At 35.8% G+C, this 18,951-nt stretch overlaps 1 protein-coding gene across 2 annotated transcripts in view; it reads right to left on the reverse strand.

The window, feature by feature from the left end:
* Positions 1–18,951, reverse strand: part of DGKB (diacylglycerol kinase beta) — a 524,454-nt gene that overhangs the window by 234,358 nt on the left and 271,145 nt on the right. For both annotated transcript variants that reach the window (XM_059712461.1, XM_059712459.1), the window contains one exon: positions 2,308–2,372. In XM_059712461.1, the coding sequence (XP_059568444.1) occupies positions 2,308–2,372 (65 nt within the window). The remainder of the gene's footprint in view (positions 1–2,307; positions 2,373–18,951) is intronic.

Here is an 18,951-nt window from a genome sequence, read left to right on the forward strand (position 1 = left end):
GTACATTAATAAATAAGTTCATTTTGAGGACATTCAAGGTTTGTTACTAAATGCTAATATCTACTATATTTTCATCTCTTTTATGAAATAAAATTAAATCTTATAAAATAAAAATGTTCTAGAAATAAATCTTATAGGTGCAAATGTGCAATTACATTACTTTCTACTTAAACTTATAATATGCATGGCACAAATTCAAACAGTACACAAAAACAGAGAATAAAATCTCAATCTCCACCCAAAGACTTGGTTCCCTTTTCCAGAAGTAACTGGTGTTAAACGTTTTCTATTAATTCCTCTAAAGACATTATGTAAACATGCACACATATACACTTTTTACATTTTCTTAGAAACAAAACTTATAGCTATCTGAGCTAGGAGAGAAAAAGCAAACCCTAACTCCATGATTTATGATTTGTAGTGTAAGAAAGAAAGAAAAGGCAAAACATAAAATAGCTATTAGAAATAAGTTGTTGCTTTTTTTAAAAAACCTCACCTGAGGACATGCTTTTTTTGATTTGAGAGATAGATAGATAAATAGATAGATAGAGAGAGAGAGAGAGAGAGAGAGAGAGAGAGAGAGAGAGAGAGAGATGTGAGAGTGAAACATCGATTGGTTGCCTTCCCCACACAACCTAACCATGAACAGAAGCCAAAAACCTACACATGTGCCCTGACCATGAATCGTACCCACAAATTTTGGTATACAGCACAATGCTCTAACCAACTGAGCTCCAGCAGCCAGGGCAGAAATAAGTTTCTATATGTTTTGCTAAAACATTTAAATAGATAAATTTAATAAAAAAATCAGAAAGGATCTCACTAATCATGAAACTAATTACTACGATGGTTCTCATATACAGTGGTACACTTAAGTCTAGAGTTAAAAAAATCTAAATTAATTTTGACATTTTAACAATATTTTTATGAACCTACATGTAAGAAAATTATGTTAATATACTGGTGACATTATTAAAATAAATATAAGGATTTTCAGAGGCAGTTGTCTAATAAGTGGTCTTGTATGCATGCATATAAGCATAAGTGATGGATATGGACAACAGGGGGTGAGGGTGAGGGCAGGATTTGGGGGATGAGGGGACATTGGGGGGATAAGGACACATTTGTAATATCTTAATCAATAAAGGGGAAAAAATATCGGGAGGGCCACTATATGAAAGAAAGAACAAACTTATCCTGAACTCTTCCAGGGACCAAAGGTAGGAATAATGAGTAGAAATTTTAGAAAAAAGTTTCTTTGGACTTAATAAAACAAAAAAAATATCATAGCAGTTTAAAATTTTGATTCGTTGCCTCATGAAATAAAAAGCTTTCCATAAAAAACAAATAAAAAATAAAATTCATGACACAATATCAACCAAACCAAATACAGAGACCATAGAGTCCTTGGCTCTGACCATTAATATATGTGATTCTGATTATGAATTTGTAACTTCATGAAATGAACAGTAGAAATGGGTATAACTGAAGCCAAAGATAATTCACTTCCTCTGCCCCATTTTTCCGGGAGAGTAGCGATAGCCATATTTCCTTCTAGAAATGGGAGGATGTGAAGCCAAAGCTTTTCCTATTTCCTTGAATATCAGAAAAAGTGTCGATGTCTACATGTTAGAGAGGAAAATATCACATATCATATAGTGGCTAGACTAATTTTGGTCATCAAAGCTTTTCTCCTTGAAGGAAAAGTTTTTAAAGGCCTGGGGTAGCGGGGGGGGGGGGGGGGGGGGGGAGGGGAGAGTGGACTGGAAGGGGTCAATGGGGGAAAATAGGGGACATGGTTTCAACAATAAAGATTTAAAAAAGAATAAGGTACTTCATTAGCATTGATATTTCTCTGGTTCACTTTCCATTTAGTTGAAGCCAATATTGGACACAGGATATAAGGATTAGAGTTCCACCATGATATTTATGTAATATACAGTTACTCAGCAGCATCAAATCAGAGGCCCATGTTTTTCCTTTGGGATTTGGGAGGATCAAACCTTCCTATTAGCGATGTAAAGACTTCAGTACATCTTAATAAAATATTACCTTCACCTTATACTCAAAATCTTTCTTTTCAGCTCATGACAATGGACTATAGATGAACACGTTGCATTTCCCATTATGACCGCATTAAAACCTAAGGGGAAAGTTTGAACTCATTTACACATTTGTCTTTATGCTTACACACCAAGCCTTATTCAGTTATCATATGTGGAATATTTTACACCATATGGTGATCCATTTTATGACATAATTTATTAACAGCAACCATAACTATAAATTTTATCATTTGTATCTTACCTACTGTTGAATTTCTCCGGGTGTTTTTCTCTCATGATGTGGAATCTGTGTGCAATGGAGGCATCCTAAGGAGAGAAACAGAAAAGAAGAGCAGCACGTTTTAGGATCCTATTGTCTTATGGAAATAAAGATAAAACGTTCATGAATAATATTTTGTTTTGGATTTTTTTGTTTGTTAATCCTCACCGGAAGATATTTTCCCATTGATTTTTAGAGAGAGTGGAAGGGAGGGGGAGAGACACAGAGAGAGAAACATCCATGTGACAGAGACACATGGTTTGGTTGCCTCCCGCGTGCACCTGGCCCTGGAGCCTGCAGCCAAGGTGCATGCCCTTGACTGGAATCAAACCTAGGATTCTTCAGTCCATGGGCCAATGCTCTATCCATGGAGTCAATCTGCAGTGATGGCGAACCTTTTGAGCTCAGCGTGTCAGCATTTTGAAAAACCCTAACTTAACTCTGGTGCTGTGTCACATATAGAACTTTTTTGATATTTGCAACCATAGTAAAACAAAGACTTATATTTTAGATATTTATTTTATATATTTAAATGCCATTTAACAAAGAAAAATCAACCAAAAAAATGAGTTTGTGTGTCACCTCTGACACATGTGTCATAGGTTCGCCATCACTGGGCTAGGGGATGAATGACATTTTTAAGTTAACTGCTTCTTAACAATAGCATTGCCAAGAAGATGTTGTGAAATTAGGCAAAAATATGTAATTTACATTTTTGTGCAAGACTGATTTATGTCACCATTTCACCATTGGTCACTTGTCATATTTACTTCTAGGAATTGATTTCTACTTCACTTATATATACCCTTTAATAACTGGCTCTAGCCTCATGCTCCAAGTATGTTTAAGATAGAGCATATGAACATAAATGTTAAAAATTAGTTGAAAATATTGTTATTCCAGAGCCGGAAGGATGGCCTAAGTGAAGAAATGATGAGGTAGAAAAGCTCTTAGTCCTTTGAAAGTAATTATGATAAAGAAATAGTATGAGGATGCCTATCTAGTCAAGGCAAATATACTACATGACTTCAAAGTTTGCTAAGAGTATTTTGGATGTGTCATTATTAGTTTTTTGTTCCACAAGCAACTTTCTGACATATATATCTTACCTTGCTCAAGAAAAATCAACAAATAGAAAAATTTCTTTTTGGAGAATTGGTGACAAGTGTAACTAGGCTCTAAGACCCCAAATTCATGAGTTCTGAATTCTAATAGATGTTTCTTCCTTTTAGGAAATCCATTCAGAGTTTCTTTATTTTTTTTTAATTTTGAAAAATCAGAGTTTCTATGAGACAGAATTGCACTGAGTGTGAGAGATTGGTGGATTACTGTGATTCAAGCTTTTCAAGTACAAACCATTCTTGCTGACTTTTAACAGTAGTCACTCTTATTCCAAAGGAGATATTTCCCCATTCTTCATCTACACATGATTAATCACTTCAATGAGAACTAATATATTTAGCAGCCATCTCAATAGAAATGGGGCTATTGTTGTGATTAACTGTTAATTCTGTTTCATAGTGGAGATAAAAAAGAAAAACCAAACACAAAGGCAGTAAAGAAGTTATGTATTTGAGAGAATTTTGAAAACATTAATCAAGGACTAAAAGTCTAATGAATGAAATGAAAAGGCTAATGTGCTTATTCATGCATAACAAAGCATGAGGCACAACAAGAGAGGGACCAATGCCCACTGCAGATGGCAGAGCATTGCTTTTCCCTACAAGATAGAGCCATGACAGAAATGCAATCTTTTATGTACACTTTAGCCTCTAAAAGTTGTTGAGTAATTGAATTAATCCACAAGTGAAAAGAATACAAAGGTATGGATGAGTACAAATAAAAGTTACCAAAATAACCCTCTATTTTTTGATGTTCTAAGATATAACTTTGTTATGTATACATAGTCAACTTCCTGGTTTGCTATGAAGCAGGAAAATCAAGATGGTTCACTTTTATTGGTCCAATCGTAGGAAATTATAGAAAAAATCTTGGCTTGGCTATTTATGATATATTATGCAGCATTATCATTCATTGATTTTTAAAAAAATAATTTATTTTGACTTTAACACTAATCTGGTCCAAAATCAATTTAGAATACCTCATAATTAAAAGGATACATCCAGCAGAACAATAAAACAAAAGCAAAGGAATATGAATCAAGTACCAAGAATGAATGATCAATATTGGTTATCCATAGGGAGACTATCATTGAATTTACTTCTGTTTGAATTATTTGTTTCTGCAAATTTAGAGAACTCAGACTTTTAAAAATAGATTGTATAGTATAATTTGCTTTATAAGCATATATTTTTTTCAATAACAAAGCTCTTCCTTTCCAAAGGAAGATAAACAGGGATGGAGAGTGGGGGTTGGGGGAGAGAAGAGTATCAAAAGAAGACCATTTAAGTAGACTGGACGATAACTGAGCAAACTCCTAAAAACCAACTATTAAATAGCCAAGATAAACTTAATGTTAGCTCTACCTCCAACATACTTGGGCAATGGATCATGCAGTAAATAGAGGGAAAATGAAAGACAACTGAGGAACACTGGCATGCCTTTTCCTTGTATTGAATGGGTTCCACCACAAAAAGAGAGCTGGCATGGCTGACTCCAGAATTGATAATGAACAATGACAGCAGGTGTTCATTTGGATAAGAATTCAGACCAAATTCTCATGGGGGCCTGTCCCTTTGGCATAATCCCAAGAGGCTTGAAAGAGAACTGCCAAACGCTATAAACTTATCCAGCAGCCATATTTTGGATTCTCCAAAAAGAGAACAAATAAGAAAAAGCTAAAATAGTGTTGTTGCTTTCTTTCATATAAAGTTTGCTCATTCTGTCTCCATGTACTGCAATGCTTAGGAAACAAATTAATTAGCATCTCTTACACACCCTAAACTGGACAAACTATGAATTCAGACAGAGTTCACTTCCCAGACTGGTGACATTGAGCAAATTGTGAGTCACAGCTTTGTTATCTTTACAAGGGAATACTGGTACTGCTTTATAGTATTATAGTGAAGATATTTGGATATTGTTCTGTATAGCAAATGGAATAGTGTTCCTAAAGTGATGGAAACTTTAGATCCTACTAAGAACCGTATGAGAAAACATAATTAAGTAGGAAAATACATCTTTTTAAAAGATAGGACAAGTTATTAAAAATAATCCAACACTTCCAAAATTTATGCACCAAGTCATATGTAATCCAAATGCCAAAAGATTTGGCCAGGTTCTTAAAGCAACTTGAATAAAAAATGATATTGAAAAAATATACAAAAAACAAAAATGATATTGATTTTATCTAAAACTATTAAACTTCTAAATAACCATCAATTTTTTTTAAAAAAAAGAGTAAAATAATTAAGGAAGGTATCTCCAGTTCAATGAGATGTGAAAATGTGTTATAAAACTGGAATAATTAAAATAGTTTGTCTTTATGTCTTTCATCAAAGAGGGAATGTAAATGACATATGCCAATAGTATTTTCTGTGATCTATTTAGGTTTTCTGTCTGTACATAAATTAAGATAGTAATTTTCATTTATTAATCTGTAGTGGGCTCAAGCCCTCTATTTTAGTTGGCCAACAGTGGGGCATATTAGACATTATCATTCTTTCACACATATGTAGGTGGCCTCATATGCCAGACACACACACGAAGCTAACCAAAGGAACTTCCCAGCATCCTGCTGTCATCAAACCTAACATGTTACTGTTTCCAAACATACCATCTCTTCTGTTCTAATAGAAGTTTCCTTCCTCCATCCTAACCCAATTCCCTGGGCTTGTGCTGGGATCCTATCCCTTCTCAATCTCTTAGAAACCACAATTCATCAAGAATTTATATCCTTCGTCTTCTGTACTTCACCCTCTCCCTCTCTATGGGCTCTTTCCCTTAACATTCAAATTGCTTAGGTATTAATAATGTAAACAAAAATCCCTTAACCTCCTGTGCCTGCAAATTCTGGCACTTCCTACCTTTCACCCAGACTTCTTAAAGATCCTGACTAGTATGTCTGATTTCACTTCCTTTGTCTTCCGAACACACTGCAGTGGACCTTTCTACTTCACTGCTTAAAATTACTGACTGTGACTTCTAACTTTGCCTCCACTACTATCGTAATGCTGTGTGTACTGTAACTCATCACTCTATTATAAATTATATCCTTGACCTCTTGGCAATTTTTACCCAATTTCTTTTCATTTCTTCCTTCTTTCCTTCCTCCCTTTTCCCCTTCCTCCCTCTTTCTCAATGTTCTCTTACCTTGACTCGAATCAGAACAATTCCTGGTTTTCCACCTACTTTCCAGTTCAGTCTATCTCACTTTACTTGGCCAGCTACTCCTCTTCTACCTGTCTCTTCAGTAACGGTCTTCCTTGAGATTCTGCTCTCACATACTTTTTTTTTCTAACTCTACACAACAGAGAGAAAAGGCCTGTAATCATGTTAGGGAGTTGATACTAGATTCTAAAAATAAGAAATCATGGAAATGGTTTAAACAGGGCATCATATTTGCATTTTGGAGCAGTCACTTGGATACTGTATAGATGATTTATGTGGTGGGCTCAAATATTGAGAAATCATAAAATAACTGCTGAATTAGACCAGGAGTAATATGTATTTATGGAGAAGAAGGTACTTATTCATGAAATAGTTAATAGATAAATACTGGCCTTAATGATTGATTGAGCATTGATTGAGTGCTAAGAGGAAAGGAATGGATCAGAAATGACTTGCTGGTGTGTTTGGTTTGGGTAAATGGATTGATATTGTGCCTCCTGCTGTGGTAGAAAAATGAATAGGAAGTTCAGCAGATATGACAAAGTCTTCTTTGGTCACATTGAAGCCTTTTGCCTAACTTTTTGTTGAAATTTAAAATCTAGTTTTAAAAAGTGCACACAAAGATTAAATGGATACAACTGTGTTACCCACATTCAGATTTAAAAATTAGCACATTTGATGGCCTGTTAAATACAGTCTCTATAATGAGAAGCTGATTTTTAGTCCTTTAACATTTCCTATGGAGTCTTGACTTTGACTCAAAGATCACTATGAAAAGTATACACATCCTGGTTGGCATGGCTCGATGGTTTAGTGTCGACCTATGAACAAGGAGATCATGGCACATGCTAAGGTTTCGGGCTCGATCTCCAGCGTGGGTATGCAGGAGGCAGCCAATCAATGATTTGTTCTCATCACTGGCATTTCTATCTCTCTCTCCCTCTCCCTTCCTCTCTGAAATCAATAAAACATATATATTTAAAAAAAAGTAGAAAGACACATACACAGAGAATAATAGCTGCTCTCAAATAATATGGTAAAATATGTCTGTGGACTACAGTTATTGCCTATGTCTCTGAAAGGCTGAATGGCTAAAAGCCTGCTTAAAATTATTTGTGGAATCCATGAACTTATGTGATTATAATTATGTGATGTTGTGTGTCAATAGCTTTCAAATAAGTAGGCCAGTAGTTGAATAGGTTGATAGTTAAAGAGAATATTAGGGAACACTGTGTTAACCAGAAAATATTAAGAAGAATATTAGAATCTCAAATAAAAACTTATATGATATGTTGCTATATGAACAAAGTAATTTCTCTCCAGAACTTACCTTCCCTTTCAAAAGAGCCAATAATGATCAATATTTAGATACAAATTTTAAATTAAATATATGAACACATTTATGTAATGTTTATTTATGATGATGAGTATTTCTCATTTTGGTACTTCAATAGTCCAATGTTAGTTTTTATTTTATTTGCTATAGGTTAAGCAACCACTTAATTTTTCATAGGGAAAAATATCAAAGAAACTAGAAATATGGAATAAAATAGTCCTTATTAGAATCCTTTCTCTGTCACGTGCTAGCAGTAGGAGCCTATGAAAACTGTTCCCCCTGTCTGAGGTTATGGTAAGAAATAAGGAAGTAAATAGTTCCATAAATAAGTCAAACTAATCCCTACAATATAGAGGATATTCAACATCAGTGATGATTATTTCCTTTTTATTATATTTGGATATGCTAACGTAAAACTTGTCTCTGGAAATTTATTATAAGTGTCAGATTTCTGACTTCATAAGTTATGCGATTTTTAAAATACTTACATGTATTATCTTTTAAACATAACAGTGAAAAACAGTCTTCACTAGCAAGTTGCATATAAGCTTAAAAAAAAAGCACTTTCTAGTTTTTCTTCAGTAATTTCATTCATGAAAATTTGATACAGTTGTTTTTATCCCTGGATTTTCCTTATCTTTCCAGCAATTTTTAAAATAAGTATTTAAAAATATGCTATATATTTATTTGAAGACCTTTGTTGAGTGATATTGGGGCCTATTTCATTGACAGTTTTGACGAGAAACCAAAGTTATTAAAAATTACACAGCATGAGCCCAGCTGGTATGGCTCAAGCACTTGAACATTGACATAGGAACCAAGAGGTCACTGGTTCAATTCCTAGTCAGGGCACATGCCTGGGTTACAGGCTCACTTCCCAATAGGGGACATGCAGGAGGCAGCCATAGATGTTGACACTTCTCTCTCATGGATGTTTCTATCTATCTCTCCCTTCCTCTCTCTCTAAAAAGTCAATAAAAACATATTTTAAAAATACATAAAAATTTTTTACAGCATGAGAAAATGATCTCAAATCACTGAACACCAAAGCCTTTCACAGGACTGTTCTCTTGATCCCTGGAACATTCAGCACTGCCCACCATTTTCTCCAAACTCAGTCTTAAATTTGCCCTATTTTTGCTTACACTCTCCCTTTAAAAGAAAAATGATTTGAGAGAGACAGATGGTAGGGAGACATTGACCAGCCGCCTCCCACACATCCCCTACTGGGGATCCAGCCCAAAACCTTGGCATGTGCCCTGAGCAGGAATGGATCCTTTGACCCTTAGGTACACAGGATGATGCTCAACCAACTGAGCCACATAGGCCAGGGCTGGTTACATTCTCTTTTAAAGTTTTCAACTATTCTGATAAAATCTAATTCAATATCTGCAGCCATTCAGTTTGATGTGTCCAAACCCATGTTTTATATTGCCATGAATGCAATATGATGAATAATCAAATTCAACATTATCTTTTCCCCCAAAGTGGATCCTTTTCTCAAAACCGTTATTTGCATCAGTGATGCAATCGTCCAACTCCAAGCTCCTCACAATTCAGGTTATTTATGATTTTTCCCATTTTTCCTACATTTAATCAATAACCACCCTGTCAATCTACTTGTTATCCATTTCTATTGTCTTTGTCTTAGTCCAGAATTGATCACATCTCACCTAAACTACTACAGGGATGCACCAAATGGTTTTTCCTTAGAATAATACAACACAATAATAAAATCCATCCTAAGTACTATTACTTATTTAAATGTAATAATTACTGGTGCCATCAAAGTTCTAAATTTGAGCTTAGCTATTAAGCCCTTCCATCTCTGACCACTCTACCATTCAAAACCTATTTATCTACAGGACTCTATTCAGATATTTGAAAATATTTAGATCTACTTGATATATATCCATTTCCACAATTCATCTGTTTCTAATTAACACATATTTTAATCTCCTATGCCATTATAAAGTAATTTCACAAACACAAAACTGTTGTGAATACCTCATGTTATTGATTCTGTACATTTAAGACATGTGTCACCTCAAAAAGTAACACTTCAAGAAATTTAAATCATTTTGGTATTTCACATTCAATAGTAAGAAAAATCACAATAATATTACATATTTATGATACCTGGAAATAAGATAGCTAAACTTGAAGAGTTAAAATAATAAAAATATTTTAATTATACTATTTGTATATTGCAACAAATAATAATAACCACAGTCAAATTCTGCAAAAGGTAAAACTATTCAATGTTATATAGACTTAACCATTGCCAATACATCTATTTTGAATGTTAATCAACGCACACTCTGAAAGAGACATAATTGCCTATGTTGCTATTTCTGATAAAGGAGTTTTATATAAATGTTTTTAGCAAACTGGTTCTATGATTAGGAAAATATAAATTTTCAATTATGTTTATTTAAATAAATTATGGGTAAAAAATGGAGTTTCATGTTCCCATTGCTATTTGAAACCTTAAAAGAAGAGACAGTAACTCTTGCTAATCCATGGGTACGAATAGTATAATGTCTTCTAGGATTTAGTACTTACCATAAAAAATTCTCCCCTATAAAATTATTACTATTCACTCTAAGAAGAGAAAAAATAATCATCACATAAATACATGTCATGGCTATGTACACATCAGAGCAATTAAAGAGTACTGTGATCTTAATCAAATGCCAAATCCAACATAAGACCTAATATAGGTACATAGCTGCTCAAAAATTCTATATTATTTTGGTACCAACATATTGGTTTCAAGCTTTTAAGGGCTGTGAAGATTTAAAATGTAGGAAAATGTTACTTTATAATGTAAAATTATAAGGTCCCTTTGCTTAGAGCAGCTGTATAACTAAGGTGTGTTGTCTTATGGAAGTTTTCCTTAAAAGAGTATATTTTTATATTACATTAATTTAGAGTTTTAGCCCATTTACCACTTTATATATTAACTAGAGGCCCAGTGCATGAATTTGTGCACAGGTGGGGTCCCTTGGCCTTGGGCAGCAATCGGGGCCAATTGGAGCTGTCTCACCCTGTCCTGATCGGGGCTGATGGGGGCCGGCTAGCTGGGGAGGGACCGTGGGAGGGCTCCAGAGTGTGTCCGGCCCATCTCATCCAGACCCAATCAGCCAGATGCCAGCAGCCAGCTAACCTACCAGTCAGAGTGTCTGCCCCCTGGTGGTCAGTGCGCGTCATAGTGACTGGTCGAGCAGTCAACCAAAGGTCGAGAGATCGATCAGACACTTAGCAAGCATATTAGGCTTTTATATATACTGATATAATATTTTCATTTATTCAGTGTTTTATAAAATGACCAAATTTTATTTTATAAATATATTTTTACTGATTTCAGAGAGGAAACGAGAAGGAGAGAGAGATAGGAACATGATTGATGATAGAGAATCATTGATCAGCTGCCTCCTGCATGCCCACAACCCAGACGTATGCCCTGACTTGGAATTGAACCATGACCTCCTGGTTCAAAAGTCAATGCTCAGCCACTGAGCTATGCTGGCTGGGCTAAAATGACCAAATTTTAGATGCCTAACTCCAATGTGTCAACAGCTTGAGATGATCTATATTTAATGCTTTTAATGGATTTTTTTGGTTTTAATTGAGGAGCCCACTACCCAAAGAAGATTTTTTTAAAAAGTACTCAGTTTTGCAAATCTAAGAGTATAAATTTAATCTAAACTCTAGTTCATGTCTCTTTTCAAATAAGTGACATTTATAAAAATGGTTTCGCTTACGAATTACAAGCACATAAATTATTCTCACAAACAAATATTATGTGCCACCTTGGAGAGACACGTTTTGCTAGGCAAAACATCACTGACTGTCTGACATCAAATATGCAAAGTGAATAAAAGGATGAAAGCGCCCATGATATTCAAAATTATACATTTGTAAAGTACTACTTTGCTTCCATGGTTTAGTTAAATCATTTTATGTATGTCAAATTATATGCCACTCTTTTGCTCTCATGTAAAATGAAAATACAGGCACTAAATCACTAGGTAGTGCTACCAGTGTTTGCAAGCCTAGTGGATGTGGGTGATAGGGCTTCAGGATAAAGCTATCCTACTGGTTAAAAAAAAAGCTCTTGAGAAAGGAAAAGGTATTAAGGGGTCCTTTAAGTCAGATTTGATAGTATTATTGATTTCTATCACAATCAAATTATTTAATTTTGTCGTTTAAATGATAAGACCAGATATATATATTTTTTTATATTTCAGGTTGATGCATGAGTCTTGAAAAGTAGTTGTCACTAATTAGTGACACCATACAATCAGAGACAAATCCTATCTGATACACACAATGGAAAAGAATTTAATAAGAGAATACCTAAGAATCTGTAATACCTTTACACAAAGAGAACTATAATAATGGTCAACAAATGGCTTTTTAAAACTGCACCATTTGTCACTAAATAGACTGCCATTACAATAAGAAACCTTTTGTGCTTTAAAAGGGTATGTTTCTCTCAGTAAAATATTTATGCTTTTAGCAATTACCAGACTATATAGCTCATGCACAACAATTTCACTGTTATTGCATAAAATTGTAAATTATTTCTTTTAAATTATTAATGCAATAGAAAAGAAAGAATTTTTTTCAGGCTAAAGACTTTTGAAAGGACAGCAAAATAGATGAAACAAAACCAAGATGACAATTTCAGCATTTAAAACCTACACATGATAATTCAAACAAATGTTATGACATTTAAGATAATGAAACCCTTCATTTATTCTACTATCTGGTATGAGTTTTATTTCACATATAAGGAGTCAGAACAGATGTCCAAATATTATAATGCCAAAAGAAAGTTAGGACATATCTTGATTAATACCCTAGGAGCAGCCTGTAGTGTCTCTTTAAAACTGGCATGCAGTACCTTAAAACAACTATTCAAAATCTGTTCTAGGAAATATAGCTAAATAAAGCATCCCCAAGACAAAAAGAAAACAATAAAACTCAGTATAACCCTTTTAGCAATGTAAGTTGCATATTATTGACAGACCATTCATTGCAATCAGCAAATGATTAATTGCAAATTTGTTGCTAAGTTGACAAAAAGAAAAAAAAGGCAAGCTTCAGGCTACTGTTAAAGAGGATAAACTTATGTTAAAAATGACTGGAGACTTTTTGTAGGGAATTAATGCTAATCAATATGCTTGTTGACTACACATTGGAATAATGACTTCCTTAAATAGCAGAGTTCCCCATTATTGTAGACATTCAAATTAATATTTAACCTACTGACTTGCACTTTAAAAATTTATGGAAGCAGGATTTTCCCCCTTACCTTAAGGAAAAGAATAGTCCATGTTTTATCAAACATGAGCATGAGATTTGGTTTTCAATTTCAAATGTAGATTGCAAAATAATGCCCATATGGTCAAACTTATAGTCACTGCCTGAAGCAATTTGCTCTTGGACTTTTAAAGATAAACCTCAGTGACATATTAAAAATATAAAAGGTGATAAGACAGTAAGATGGATGGGAATTGGTTTCTTAATTACAAGTGGCTATTTCTTTGCAAACAGCAACTTTTCAGATTCTTTTACTCTGATCAGAGCAATTTGAGTTAAAAAAAAAAAAAGTGCCGTGGTATGTATTACAATGCTTTGTTCAAAATGAACATTTTTATCAAAGTAGCTTTCAAAGTCATTTTTTAAGTATTTTTAAAATGTATTTCAAAAAGGGAGAAGGAGAGAGACATAGAAACATCAATGATGAGAAAGAATAATTGATCGGCTGCCTCCTGCATGCCCTACACTGGAGATCAAGTCCACAACCCGGGTGTGTACCCTGACCAGGAATTGAACTGTGACCTCCTGGTTCATAGGTCATCGCTTAACCACTGAGCAACACTGGCCAGGCTTCAGTCATTTCTTGAATATATTTTTATTGAGCACCTACTATGTGCCAAACATTGTGCTAGATTCCAAGTTCACAAAATTAAATCTTAGTTCTCTGCTTAGGAAAATCAAATATTTATAAATCTTTTCTGCCCTGTCTTATTTTCTTTAAAGCTTACTATGGATGCATCAGTGGTGAAGAAGCAGGAACTCTGAAGTTCTTGAAAACAGCAGAAACAATATCTTTGCAGAAAAGAGATGATCCTTCAGCTATTATAGTAACTTAATTACTACGAAAATTATGTCAGTAATTATGTTGTCCCATTTTTGGCAACATATCAAAAAATCAATATACCTAATAGGAATATATCTCTAAAACTATGTGAGGGTACTTCAAAGTGTAGATTGTATAAGGTGGGGGAGTGGTAAGAAGAGTGAGCATGTTTAGTTTTCAACACAAACCCTCCCAACTGACACTGCATTGTACTTGTGGGAAAACTACACCAAATTCTGCACTCCATTCTCCACATCACAGTGAATATCTTCCATGGTCAAATCTACGCTCCTGGGTTCTTCAACAGGGCATGGAACGGAATGTGTCACAGTCCTCAGTACACATCCGGTCAAATGACCTAGTGCTAGAAGGCAAGAATTGAAACTTGGCTGGATCACCTGGAAGAACACTAACTTACTGAAGTTACTGAAAGACTGGATATTACTCTACATATCGTTGAGCAAACTGAGGTGCAACAATGTTAGGTAGATTGTACAGTACTGCAAAACCAATGTATGGTTTCAGCTTGTATTCAAATGCAGTTCAATCGCCTGTCTCTGCTCCAGGGGATGGCTGGGTACCTTATATATGCAATATCACCAACATGGAAAGAAATGCCATCTACCACCCGGTGCCACTTAAGTAAGGACAACAGTTATCCTAATACTACTAAAACCCACAATAAGAGTTTTGTTGTGCATTTAAATTTACTAATAAAACCATACATTTAATGTGTCTTAGTTTAGATTTTTATGCCCCACTTGCATTGATTACATTCTTATACGTTTAAAATATATGAAGAGGTGATCGTGATTTATTCTCTCTGAAGGCTTTAAATCCAGTTTAGGACTATGTTCCATTTCAAAAGGTATATAATTTAGATCCCCTCCTCCTTAATTTGTTAAAAATATTTTTTAAAGCAAATAAACGTTGCCTTAGTGAAGCAAATTTGCCACCTTACATATTCTCCTTAATCACTTTTGTTGAAGATGCTTACCTTGCTTAATTTAAATCTCATTAAAATATATTCACAAGCTTAAGTGCTCCGTTTTCAAAAATTGCTCCCCTAAGGATACGTTGATATAACCAACTTAATTAGCACACAGTATTATAAACTCATAGCAATAAAAATTTAAAAGAAACAGTATATGTAACAAGCCATGGAAATTTTAAAAAAATTGAACTTTTTTAGGAGAGTCAAGCTCAGAGATTCAGACTTAAATAACTTGTCTAAATGTTCGACCAGGAGTCAAAGTCTTCCCAATGAAAATGCAGGCATCGTTCTTATTTTAAGATAAATCATATAAATATAGGTCTACAGGAGGTATTCTCAGGGAATCGCCATTTTTGCCTCAAAATGTGTACTATTCTGTCAGTGAGACCTAGAATTTATTAAGAAGCACTTGTCAGCTTTTTGCCAGAAAGGACAAATAGGACTCAACTAATTCAGACTGCATAATGAGAAAATATTCATTAAAACAGTATGAAAATGTCAGAACTGCTAACTACTTCATACAGTAATATGCTAGTTTACTTACCTTAAATTTACTAATTGTTGCAATGTGGGAAATAAATAATAATTGCTAGGAAAAGGGAGGGCTCACTTAGAAATGGAGCTAGAAGAGGAAGAAAAGACATTGGGTTTAAACATGGGGATAAAGGTTTTAATTTGATTTGATTGACACTGGAGTACTCATCCCAAGTTCTTGAAGGGAGGAAGGAAAATGGAATTTCTTAGATAGGCCTCATTGTAAAAAGAGCTTACATTATTACTACATAAATAAAAAGCTTTTATATGGATTTCTGAAATGGTAACATGTAGCAAATAATGCCTCAATCTAGTTATACTTAAACTTATTTGCTGTTCTTATTACTGGTTTTTGAGCAGAATTATAACTTACTTTATTCGGGGATGGCCTATAGAAATTGTTTGAGGCAGAGACTTAGCTTTGGTGGGAAGCAAGTTTTTATTTCATTAAAAAATATATATGGTTTCATTTTTCAGTATGTTTTACACATTTGAAACTTTCAAAAGAAGGTTTGAAGTTACCATAATCTATATAGAAATCATTTTTATTGACTATCAATATCACTTCCAAAGGATCCTTTTTGGTGTGACTCTTGTATCTTATGATTCAAGTCTTTTTGAATATCAAAAGTGAAACTGAAGGCATCCTTGAATTAGGGATAGACAAACGTAATCACCAAACCATAAATTTAGACTCTCATAGATCATCTTGTTTGAAAAGTCCTTTTACAAGCAAGCAAATGAGAGAAACACCATGTATGGAATGATTTGTAAGGTGCCGGGAGTCGGTCCATCCTTGCTGTTTCAAAGGACCTGGCATATATGGCATACTGTTCTTAATATGTTTGCTCACCTTCTTGGCACTATGTGTTTTAACCAAGGTCTCCTCTCTGAGAAAGGTTATTTCCAACAGGTAGGGATTTTCCCCTGAAGTTAGGGAGGGAATAAAACCCTTTAACTAAGTGCCAGGCGGGTAATTAATCACTTTAACTACGAACAATCATGCTTAAGCTACATAATCTTTACTCCCTGGAATGGAGATAAGAAATGCCCTAACCTTTGTAATAGAGATTGATAGGATTGAATCAACTGGTATAAATACAGATGTAACAAGACAGCAAGACACAGAACTTAGAACACAGAACTTAGAAGTCAGAACTTAGAAGTCAGAACTCAGAAGACAGAACCTACACAGAACCTACAGACAGAAGAACTTCGCTGGAGAGAACATGGCAAAAGATCCTGGACTGAACCTGACTACAGAAATATGGCAAGAGAACCCGACTAGAACCTGGTGACTGAACCTGGCTGGAGAACCTGGACAGAACCTGGCTGGAGAACCTAGCAAGAGAACATGGATACAGAACCTGGCTGGAGATCCGAAACAGAACTTTGCTGGAGATCCACAGCAGAACCTCTCTGGAGATCCAGACCAGAACTTGGCTGGAGATCCTGGCTGGAGATCCTGGCTAGGCTGCTGATCAACTGAACACTGTCTCCGTGTCATTCCTTCTTCGCCGACTCCGTCCACACCTTTGGGGACCCCTGGACCTGCTGGGGTTGGACCCCGGCAGTAAGGAGTTAATGAGTGGGGGCAGAGCTGTGTCTCTTAATTCTTGGTGTACGCTCTTTACATCACATGATATAACTTTAATACCAAGCAATAAAGAAATGCCTCTGGGAAGTGAATGGCAGCAGTTGGCCTAGTGTAGTAAGATATAGGATAGAATAATTATATATTTTTCTACCTACTGAACACAAAAAGCTTAAGAACAGTTAGACCACGCCTCACCCACGGTAAAAAACATCAAAGTAGCTTTCTGCACATGGGCCACGAAGTTTCAATCGCACTATACGTGCGCACCTGCACGTGGTATTTTGTGGAAGAGCCACACTCAAAGGGCCAAAGAGCCGCATGTGGCTCACGAGCCGAAGTTTGCCGACCACTGACTAGACTATATTTTACTTTAAGTTTTATTTTTAAAATAAAAATGTTCGTAAAGCCCTAGCCAGTTTGGCTCAGTGGATAGAGTGTTGGCCTGCAGACCGAAGGATCCAAGGTTCAATTCTGGTCGAGGACATGTATCTTGGTTGCAGGTTCCTCCCTGGCCTGGGCCCTGGTCAGGACTTGTGCAGGAGGCAATCAAGTGATGTGTTTCTCTCACATTGATATTTCTCTCTGTCTTTACCTCGTTCTTCCACTCTCCCTAAAAACCAATGGAAAAATATCCTCGGTGAGGATTAAAAAAATGTTCAAAAATTTTTCATATTTTTATTGACAAGTCTTTCAAGTGAAATTATTTGATCTTTCTCTGCACTTAAAAAGTGCTCATTTTTTTTTACTATTAATTAATTTATCATTAAATCCATAATATATGTTTGGTACTGAAGTTAGGGCTTGGGATAAAATAATGGACATTACTAAAAGTTCCTTGCTTTCCTGTTGATATCAAAACCTTCCTAAATTGAAATTATAAAAGTATAAGTAGTAACTCTAATAGCATTTGTAATGCATTTTACACTTTGTAAAATCTCACTTCCACCCTTTTAATTTCACTATCATTATCTACACTAATAAAAGAGAAAAATGGTAATTGGCGTACGACGATACCCTTTTCATTGGCTAATCAGGGCTATATGCAAATTAACTGCCAACTAAGATTGGCAGTTAACTGCCAACAAGATGGCGGTTAATTTGCATATGTAGGCACAATGCAGGGAGGCGAAAGGGAAAGCAGGAAGAAGCCCCCTGCCACTGACAGTGATTGGAAACCCAGGGGGGAGCTAAGAGCTGGGGCGCAGGGCAAAGGCGGCCCTGGGGCCGCCTTTGCCCTGCCCCCCAGCCATGATCAGAGAATCAGGTGCCTTTTCCGCCCTGGCCAGTGATAGCAGGAAGTAGGGGTGGAGCCAGCGATGGGAGCTGGGCACGGTCGAAGCTGGCAGTCCCGGGAGCTAAGGGTCCCTTGCCTGGGCCTAAAGCGAAGCCCACGATCGTGGGGCCGCTGCAGCTGCGGGTCCCCGCTGCCCGGGCCGGATGCCTCAGCCAGAGGCATCAGGCCTGGGCAAGGGGCCGATCCTGCGATTGGAGGGTGATGGGGGTCAACGCCTGAGGGCTCCCAGTATGTGAGAGGGGGCAGGCTCGGCTGAGGGACACTCCCCCCCCCCCACACACACACACAGTGCACGAATTTCGTGCACCGGGCCCCTAGTTAACAATAATAAAAATAAAGTGTAAATGATATATACTACTCCTAAACTTAAGCTACCTGGTGGTATTGTAAGCATGGTGACCAGAAGAGTTGTTTTGGGGACGACATT

This window comes from Myotis daubentonii, chromosome 10, assembly GCF_963259705.1.
Source record: "Myotis daubentonii chromosome 10, mMyoDau2.1, whole genome shotgun sequence".
Classification (NCBI taxonomy): Eukaryota; Metazoa; Chordata; class Mammalia; order Chiroptera; family Vespertilionidae; genus Myotis; species Myotis daubentonii.